This window comes from Lycorma delicatula, chromosome 3 (genome assembly GCF_047948215.1).
Source record: "Lycorma delicatula isolate Av1 chromosome 3, ASM4794821v1, whole genome shotgun sequence".
Taxonomy (NCBI): Eukaryota; Metazoa; Arthropoda; class Insecta; order Hemiptera; family Fulgoridae; genus Lycorma; species Lycorma delicatula.
Window position 1 is genome coordinate 176,487,033 of NC_134457.1, and position 11,152 is coordinate 176,498,184.

Consider the following 11,152-nt stretch of genomic DNA (forward strand, 5'->3'; position numbering starts at 1 on the left):
TACTAAATACATATCACCACAAATACTTTTCAAATTGAATAGTCTAATTTGTTATGGATTGTAATTCCAATACTAATCTTAAACAAAAATTAGTATATTAATCTTGACTGATATAAAAAACATTTTATATTAATATTTTCTTACCAGTAATTATGTTGTGGAAAAAGATGAGTAAAGAATAAAAACGTAGGAAAGGGTTAAGCTTTCACAACTATACTTTTAATCTCAGTTTTTTAGATAATTTTATTTGATCATCACTTAGTTTATTATATTATAAAATCAGTATTATATTATTTTTTTACAACAACTTCTTTTGTTCACAGGTTGCTCTGCTTCGAGCTCATGCTGGTGAACATTTACTTCTTGGATTAGCACGAAGATCTTTACATCTGAAAGATGTTTTATTGCTTGGGAATAACTGTGTCATAACTAAGTATTGCGCAGGTAATGAAAATACTTCGCTTATTCAAGTTCTAGTATTCATTAAAATCCTGTTGAATTTATGGCAAAGATATCTCATTTTAGGTTTTTTTATCCTCAGTTTACTTAACTTCAGATCGTTTACTTACTTATTATATAACTAATTTAGATGAATATTTAAACCTACATCATATTGTAATAAATTCAATAATTAACTTTTCTTTTTTTTTTATAGAAGCTGGTATAGCTCCAGACCTCGACATAAGCCGTGTTGGAACACGTGTTATGGAAGAACTTGTACGACCCCTAACTGAAGTACAAATTGATGATACTGAATTTGCTTGTCTTAAAGCTATTGTTTTTTTTGACCCGAGTAAGTATAACTGTAATTGATTAGAATATTTTACATGTTATTCCTGAAGTGTACAATACTGAAACTTCCTGTGCCTTGCATGGTAAGTTCAGAGTGGGAGCAGTTTTAATCGTGTAGTCAAAGCTTTTATAGTGGAAGTGATCAGCAACTGTTATTTTGGTGGAAAATTTCAGAGATTTTTACTATAGTCTTGCAGTGTTCACTATTAATGTAAATGAGATGAAAGGAAAATCATAAAATCTTATTAAATATATTAAGACATAACATACTATGAATTAGATTTGCAATAAACTTATATTGTTCTTAAATAAATCTTAATATTAAAAAACTGTTTCTCGAGATACTACCAAAACATCAATGATAAAAAGACTTTACGTAATTTGCAAGAGAGTCCTAGTTTGCAAGAGATATAGTTATTCTTATTAATAAATAAATAATGGTGACAGTGTTTTTTATAAGTATACAAATTAGTATATCAATACCTTTAAAACTGAAAATAAATTTTTTTTTACAGATGCAAAAGGACTGAGTGACTCAAACCGAATTAAGTCATTAAGGTATCAAATACAAATTAATCTTGAAGATTACATCAGTGATCGTCAGTATGACTCCAGAGGACGATTTGGTGAACTACTTTTAACTCTGCCAGCCCTACAATCAATAACCTGGCAAATGATTGAACAAATACAGTTTGCTAAGCTATTTGGTGTTGCACGTATTGATAGCCTTCTGCAGGAAATGCTACTTGGAGGTTAGTTATCACAATTATTTGAGTATTAAATACTAATAAATATTTTTAACTATTTAATAGGAAATAATTAAAATGAAATATTCTAGTTAGTGTGGCACTATTCAGTTTTAATTGGATTAATAAGTAAAACATCTCTGCTAAAATTTCTGCATCGAGTCGAAAATACAACATATGTATTTTCAAAACTGCACCATACATTAACAGATTTAGGATTTAGTTAGTACCATTACTGTAATTTAAATTTATATTATTTTGCTGCCTGCATATATGTAAATCGTATAAATATTATTACTTATACGAATAATTTAACCTATTCCTTTTTTGTAATCATTAACTCATTTAAGACTTTTTAAAATAAATAAAAATTTAAAATACAAAATTTTGAGATTTAAATACATCCTCCACTGTAAGTAACATTAATAATTCTTTAAACATTAATGTAAATGTAATTTTAAATATTATTATAAATAAAATGCTAATTTTAAATGTTTCAAATTTTTTATTATCAAAAAAATAAATAAAAACTGATGAAGTGAAGATAACACAAAAGTACTTGCAAAATAAGATGTATATAAACATATTGAGATTATTAAGCTTTATTAAAGTAGAAAATAATTATATTTTATTACTAGGCTTACTAACTAGAATTAAATATTATAAAAGGCAATATTATCCACCTTGTGGCATGGGTAATATCAATTCCTACAATGAGAGTAATTTTTGAGAAACTTATGTTATTCCTATCTAAAATGTCAAATCAGTTTTGTTAATCTAGTTGAATTGCTCAAAAAAATTATTACCAAATAAATTTTAAAAGTATTTTAATCAATTATTATTAAGAATAATGAAATAGCTTAAGTTACACAGCAACTACAAAACCAACTCACTGTAACTGCCCCCAAAAATGAAAAAAACAAAACTTTTTATGAAAAATTATTGAAAAAACTACCGAAATACTTATATTACATCAAAGTTGGTAATCAAAATTTAATTTTTTTTGTAATTCCTTTTAACAGGAAGTAGTAGATTATTCACAATTTATTAATATCCTATATTGAACTATATCATAAATTTCAAATGAAAAAATAAAAGAAAAGTGCAGGTTACATTACATCAGCCATTTCTTATAGAAGTGTACAGTGCTGACTTGATTTTCCATTAATAATTAAGCATAAGTAGGAAAAATTACATTAAAATGTTAAAAAAGATGACTATTTCAACAAAAAATATAAACTATATAAATAGAAGGTTTTCCTATTTTTAGGAGCAACTGCTGAAGCAAATGGTCAACAAACTAATACAGGAGCTGGAAGTGTAGGAAGTTACCAAAGTTCAGGAGGTTCTCCAGAAAGTCATGGAGCTCTTAGTCCAGTACACAGTCCACCTCAATCTCTGGCCAGCCCACCACAACAAAATGGAACATTGGATAATTCGGCTGTTATCATCAGAGAAAATGATGACTTCTGTATGGGTTTCAAACAAGAACCATCAATTGAACACAATTACTGACTATTATAATGACAAATACAAACATAATTACTGACTATTTTAATGACAAATACAAAATAAATTGTAAGTAGTAATTATATACATACATAAATTATAAGAATGAAGAATGCATTTCTACAAAAAATTATGTAACATTTTATACTTGTAAATAATTTATTAACAGGGTTAATATTAAATTTACATGGCCGGGAATGGCAATAGAATGTAAATAAAACATTAAAATTAATTAATCTAATTTTTATATATTAAATGTATGTCCATTTAATCAGATGTTTGATATTCTGTACATTTTGTATACACAATTTAAACATAGTATCCATTAATGGAGCTCATTTTTAAAATAATTGGTGTTATTAAGAGAAGTAAATGAAATTTTTTTATTGAAATCTTTTTATAACTCAAATTCATTTATACAAAGATGTGAAAGGGAAAAGGCAAAATCAAAAGAAAACGAAAGTAATAATGCATAAGTGACAAAGCTTTTATAATAGATACTTGTATATGTACAACTAATATAAAGACATACTTCAGTTAGCACAGCAAAACATGCATAAAACATACAAAATCCTACACAGCACTAGGTACTACCGAGTAAGGATTGTCTTTGTGATCTTGCAAGCAATTTTATAAAAAAAAGAGGGGTTAAAACCTAAAAAGATGCAAGAAAATTCGAGTAGATATCAGCACAAGTTGTGATGTCATATAAGGTAAATTTTACTTGAATAATGATTAAGAAACATTATGAAACCACACACTTACCATACATAATCAGTAGGTTGATTACATGTATTTAAGAAAAATAATAACTGTATAACATAAAAATTTGGATTTTTTTTATAAAAATTAAAAAAATACAACAGTGATATTATTTATGGTAAAAAAGGGTGTTTTCATATGCATCAAAACCTTTACCCAAAATCAAACACTTAAATCAACTGTTTTATGAAATATCTGTTTTAATTAATTTTTTTAAAATAAAATAACACAATCAAAGATAACTAACAAATTTATTTTCCAACACAAATATTTAAAATTTAAGAAAAATTTGAAATCTTATTTTAAGATAAAGCAAATTATTTATTTATACTAATTTAATAATATACTATTAATACATATCTCTTAGTGTACTGTTTTATTAAAAAAAATTTGTAACAAACAGATATTTTATAAAACAGCACATCTATATGTTATTCTGTTATGACTGAATGTTCTGTTGCATGTGAAATGACACATTTTAAATAAAATAAATATCATAGAAGTAATTTTTGTCATTTATATAAAAAATAACCAATATTTTATATGTTTTCTACTACTTATATTGTCTAATATTTATTTTTATTACTAACTTATCACATATAAAGTAGTATGGCATATGAAACTGACTACTAGTGTGTAAAAAAATGTCAAAAGCTGATCAGGATTCAAACCCAGAACCTTCAACATAACAGAAAGATTGAATAATATTTTACTGAACAATATGTATATCAGTAACTAACTGTAACCAAACAAGGGAAACTTTTACCCGGCCTCATCATTTCACCACTACTAAAGGTATTTAATAATTCAGATATATACATAGTGTACGGTAAAAATAAATTTGCTAATATTAAATTGAACAGGGTTTATTAAAATACGATCTCATTTTATTTATTACCTAAATTAATTGCTAAAAATGTAAAGAAAATTACTTGGTTTATAAGAATAATAAAATAGGGATTTTTATTGAATCTTCTGAATGCTATCTATTTTTGATTAGTTTTAATTTATTATTTACCATTTTTAATCATCTAAATGTACACATTATACATTGAAAATACTTTGCCTTCAAAAAAATAGTGTTTTTTTAGTTTGTATTGACTTCATCTACATTTCAAAATGGAAAATTACGTAATTATAAGAATGTAATAATGCAATTCTTTATTTGTAACTCATAAAATTATACTTATCAAAAACAAAATGATAAAAAAAAAAATGACTTAAAAATTGAATTTAAAGTTTTGTAATGTAATTATTATTTTTGTAAATATTTGTTTCATTATGAATTATGTTATTTTCAATAAATATTTAGGAGTTAAGTTTGTACACAGTATGAAATTTATTACAAATTCTTGCTGAAGTTTATATTTTAAGTTGACGCATGTTAGTAATACCTACGTAAAGAAAAAAAATATTTTTGTAATGTGAATTATTTTATTAATAACTTATTTTATTTATTGTGTAATTTTTTATTATTCTTTTTTTATTAAATTGAACATTTAATAGTCAAAAGTTTTAATTCATTATTTCCTTATATCAAATTAATAGGTTAAGTTAATCACTTGAAAACAAAAAAAAAATCAAATTATTATGGAAAGAGTAAATTACTTTCTGTACCATAAATGTCTTTATAGACAGTGTTCTTGCGTTATTATAGGGTATATTTAAAAATATACCCTGGACTATTATTAATAAAATCATTAAATAATTATTTTTTGGACCTGTGCTCCAAATTGATGAATAATCATTCCTTACACTGTGGATTAATGTTATCAACCTTTTGTTTCATGTTTATCAAGACCATTATACTTCTCAGGGGTAAAGGAATGGTCAGCTACCTCATAATTTTATGCCAAGCATTGGAAGCCAACCTTAACCTAGTCTTTGTATTAAAGATGATAGTGTTAGAAGACACAAATCAGCTTAAAAACTAAGCCAAAAAATAAGTAATCATAAGCAACTTATGTTTTTATACATAAAAAAACCCTTAATGAATATTTTAAGTGTTCAATTTAATATTTTGAAATTAATATAGATAAGAAGGTACTGAATTTATTTTTCTAATAAATAAAAATCATTAAGTTATGTAATAATTGAAAAGAGAATTATAATCTTTAAAGTTATAATTCCTTATATATAAATTATACATAATTAATTTATCTCACAAGTATGTATACTTTTATTTTATATATTATCTCGTAAGTTTATATAACAAATAATATTTTTTGTTTGTTTTTTAAATAAACTTTTTTTATGAAGCAAAATCTTTAATAACCTAAACTACCTTTCTTTATTAAGTACCATAAATCAAGATTTACAATAACTTCCAATCTAATCAAAATTTAATACTGTAATACTTTATACATTAATAACGATCGGACATTTCAATGAAATTTAATCTTTGTGACAAAGTTACTTAAAATGATATTTGCATAATTCAAAGTAGAACCAATGTTATTAGAAAAAAGTCAAGAGTCATAGCTGTAGACACAAGAAAGAGATAATTTAGTCATCGAGTTACAGTACTGCGCTCATTTGAGTATTTCCTATTTGTTGGAAAACAAACTGACACTATAACAGACTGTCATAAAAAATTCTTCAAAAGAAGATTGAAACACTTTTATTTTAACCCTTAATTCTTAATGATTGTAAAATTTATCGACTGATTCCAGTCATTGATAAATAACAATTTACAATCATCCTGATTACATAATTTTTAAAATCATCTATTTCAATTTTTTTATAGAGTTTCTTACAACATTACAAAACCTATATTGTCTTTACTGACTCTCAAAATCTTTAAAATTTTATAGAAATTAAATGTGGTGGTTAGCTACTCTGACCTCAGATAAAAAATGTTAACTAAAACATCACAAATTAAAAAAAATATATTTTGAACCATTTATAAAAAAACCACTTTAAAAATGTATCTCCTACACATATTATTAAGGATGAAATCTTATTCCCAGCTTAATAAAATACCAATTAGAAAAAAATAAAAAAAACAAATTTCATATCAAACACAGAAAAATGAAACTCTAGTTTTTAGAAATAATAAATCAGGTGGAGATGGTAGTAATGTTTTCTTAGATTATTTCCACATTTTCAGTTTATTCAAAACTTTATTGCATTATTTCTGTTAACATAAAAATAAGTTAAAAAATATGTAAAAGAAAAAATTGTTCACTAGTCCAAACATCTTTAAAAATAAACATATTCTACATCTCTCAAACTTCTACTGTGATTCTTTTCTTTTGGTTTAACAGAATTAATCACCATGAGACAGAAGATAACTTATAAAATGTTATGGCATTATGTTGAACTGTCAGATATATTATAAAGCAAGATAGAACACTAATCCACATTCACATTCATTAAGTTTTGAACCAAATGTTTGGCATTTTTGGTCTCTACATCCTAAAAAGTTCTTTTGGACGCTATAAAAATTTTATTTTAAAATCACTGATCCCATCACATCTGAAACACAGGCTGTATCAGGTTGGTTTCTAGAGGTGTATATCATATTTGATACATATGCCAAATCGTGTATGAGCCATTAGTGAAACAATATGGTTTTAGAATAAATTGCAAATTAAAACATTTATTTACTTTATTTCCTTTATTCTAAAAATCAGGTACAATGGTATAAAATGTTTAAAATTTAAAACAGATAAAATACAGAAATAAAACGAAATTTATTTTTAACGTAATTACTTATTTAAGATAGGAAGGTGTCATAAATTAATTTTTTTAATTTTATTATTAATTGTAAATTATGTAACACTGTTCTGATCAGATTTTTAACATGGTTTCTCTTGATCTATCCAGAAAAAAGGGTATTTCCTTTTTTATCCATGGAGTAAAATTCTTACCATTTTCTGATATTATCTATGCTAAGTATTATTATGTACCTCTCAGAATACAAGATTTATCTACTTGTTTAATTTTATAAAGTTAAATTAAATTTTATTAAAATTAAATTAATTTTATAAAATTAAATTTTTATAAAATTTTAAAATCTAGCTGCCCTTTATCAAGAACATAACAAATCATCCATTTGAGGAGGATGGAACTGTGAGCAGGGAACTTCTATATAGATAGGTGGACTCTAAAAGTAGTTTAGTTTTTCCTAAATCCACTATTATGATTTGCAAATTACAGATGTTGGTCCATCATTTAAAAATTTCAGGCATGCTCTTAGGGAAAGGTTACAATCATAAATATAATTTTTGTTACTTAACGTGTGATAGATGAAACCAATCTGCTGTTTTTTAATGCTGAATAAAAAAATTTAATACAAATTTTTCTATCACCCAATGTTTCTGAAAAATTCCAAAATCAAAAATTGGATGTCCATAAATCATAAAATTAAAAGGATATTGCAGATTAACTGATAAATTTGTATAGAGTTATGAGAAGTAATAAAGTAGTAGAGAGAAAGTGCAAAACAAAATAATCAGATTACTAAATCTGACAATTATAGAAATTGGCATTTAAAATAATTTTTTTGTTGTGAAAAAATATAAATAATTTGCTATAATGTTGAAAATTTACTTACTAATGATACATTATAATTTCACATTAGTCACTGAAAAAAGTAAACTAATATTTTAATGTCATCTGAAATCCACATATTCCTAGTAAAATTGGTATATTAAATTGGTAAAACAAAAGTTGGAAACAATTCTACAAAGGTTATTCAGCACATTTCTTAATAATCTAATTAGTTAGTTATTATATATTAATTATTATCAATTGATTACCAAGTAAGACTGTATATCTTAATCCTGTCGGTCCCGCTTTAGAAATATATCGAGACTAGTGGCCATCAGTCAGGCTGTGTTTTTAGCCTAAAAGCAAAATTTCCACGTTAATATTCTTACCTCTCTTGATTCTTCATTAAAAGTAAAAACAAAACTGAAAAATTCAAGTAAAATTTCTGATGATGTTATAAATTCGCACTTTCATTTCTATATCAGTTAATTTCAAATGTGTATTGTCATTGGTTTGTTTTTCAATCAGCTTCACTTTAAGAGAATTAAAATCAATTATAGTGTTATATTTTATATATTCCATATATAGATTCCAATATATTTCATATAGAGTTATATTTCAATTTTGTTTACTTACATTAGTTGACTGTTGTAATGGTGCAAAAGTTAAAGAAATTTTCAATCAAACTGTACTATTTAAAAAAAAAAAATAGTGAATGCTGGTATTCTTAATATTCTATTTATTGTTACATTAGCCTCTGCCATTATAAAATTTCAGTAACACAAATTATTACATTTTCACTATGTATTTTTATGATTATCAGTTAAAATATACCTGTGTTCGTAAACTAAAATTATGTACCATGAAAAGTTACTTGTTTGTAAATGTAAAAAAGATTGAATGTTTTCTATGAAAAATCATTTAATAGTAAAATTTTAATAAAATATTTAACCAATTTATTTCACATTTTCACATTATGGCTATCAAAATATTTTGAACTATTTGACATAACCCAAACATAACAATTCAATATAACCCAAATACTACGTAAATATATGCACATGTATATACATTATATATACATATATATATATAATCAGATAGAGTCATTAAAAGTATGAACTTTAGAACTTGACAGCACTTTACATGATTACAAAGTTAGGAACAGTATTTAGATTTAACTGAACAAACTCTACAACAGAAAAATCCAGATGATCGGTACAAATTTAAATGAATATATCTTTGATCCAATAAGCCATTTTGAATTACTTTTGTTCAACCAACAGCAAATAACAAGCTCATAAAATCGATCTTAACAATCATGTTCAGATGTATCCTTAAATACACAATCTATATCAATACTAATTAATTGTTAATAGAATATCCTCACTTGCCTTTGTACAAAAGCCATAAAATCGCTCTAACAATTGTTACATGGCATAATGCATTTTTTAAATTAAAAAAAAAGAAGATATTAGCAAATTCAACCATTATCTCTGTTTATCTCTGAACAAGATTGATTTGTTTATTGTCTTTAACATTATAAAATATATAAGTATGCAAGTAAAGGATTACATAAAAAGTTATTTTACCTTTGAGTAAAATTTTGAGATACGTGACCCATGTTTATTGATCTCCCTACCCCCTTGAACAACTGTAATCAAAATGTAAGCAGTATCGATGACTACAGAAGTCACCATACAAATTTTCATGAAAATCAGTTAATGCAGTTTGAAGATATTAAGCAAAACAGTAACTGATGAAACAAAAGAAACAAATAAGACTTCTCTAACCCCCTTCCCTGGATGAAATTGGTCAAATTCATAATCAAAGTGAGACACTAATATAATGGAAAGGTCTTCTTAGTACAAGAATTAAACTGAGTTCAGAAACTATAAAAAAAAGGATTTTTTAGCTTAATCTCTTAGGTTTGAATAAGACCAAATACCTTAACAAAATATCTTAGCTACTTAAGAAACAATAAATTACATGAATTATCTACCGCTTTCCCAAAAGTATGAGATACAGAACCTATAATGAAAGAATTTATCTACCCATTTTGTAAAATAGTGAGATACAGAACCCATAACGTCCATAACTCCCTTCCATGTTCACAGGTTTTAACCAAAATTAAATGGCATCAATTTGTATACATCAACTCGAGCATCAACTCGTATACAGAAATCATCAAATCAAATTTCATTCGAATTAATCCATCTAGTCTGGAAATATCAAGAAAAAAGCAGAGCAACATACATGTATACATATAATGCAGAAATCATATTGCATATGTGCATACTGTTGCCACATGCTGTGCTTCACATTGACGAGTGCGACACTAACCATTCAGATGCAAGAGGGAGTTACAGAACATCTACGTACCTCACATCACACCAGATGACAATCCAATATTCCATCAAAGGGGTACGCCCTCACCACTGCATTGGATGGCTTTATAAGCTGGATCCCAGCACTAAGAGAGCACTGAGGTGCATCCATGATATACTGGAAGGCGCTAGCGCCAATAGGCCTTCAGCGAATGGACTAAAGGGGAATCGCATGGATTGAACAAAGCAAATATGTTGCAAGTCTCTCAAGGTCAGCTCAAATAGTCTTCAGTCTGGTCTTAAGGATTTCTGATCCTTAATTGTGGATGGAATCCACAATTCCATCCATAATCAAATCTGAATGTACTGACAAACTAACAAAATTAAGAAATTCCCAATAATAAGAAAGACCCACAGCATGGGACTTTTGTCCAGGTTCTGCAATTAATAGGGGAATATATCTCCCACTATACTTGCTTTCTTTTCTGCTCCTGTAAGAGCATTCACTCTAGAACCAGCACC

At 26.0% G+C, this 11,152-nt stretch overlaps 1 protein-coding gene across 10 annotated transcripts in view; it reads left to right on the forward strand.

Annotated features, from left to right (window-relative positions):
• The window catches only part of Hnf4 (Hepatocyte nuclear factor 4), a 126,158-nt gene extending 120,089 nt beyond the window's left edge, over nt 1–6,069 (forward strand). For 8 of the 10 annotated variants that reach the window (XM_075361083.1, XM_075361079.1, XM_075361081.1 and 5 more), the window contains 4 exons: nt 324–444; nt 656–793; nt 1,308–1,544; nt 2,809–6,069. In XM_075361083.1, coding sequence (XP_075217198.1) covers nt 324–444; nt 656–793; nt 1,308–1,544; nt 2,809–3,053 — 741 coding nt within the window. In that variant the 3' untranslated portion in view covers nt 3,054–6,069. Of the gene's footprint in view, nt 1–323; nt 445–655; nt 794–1,307; nt 1,550–2,808 lie in introns of those variants that run through there. The other 2 variants (XM_075361080.1, XM_075361086.1) reach the window with 2 other exon arrangements.
• Nucleotides 6,070–11,152: the final 5,083 nt, after the last annotated feature.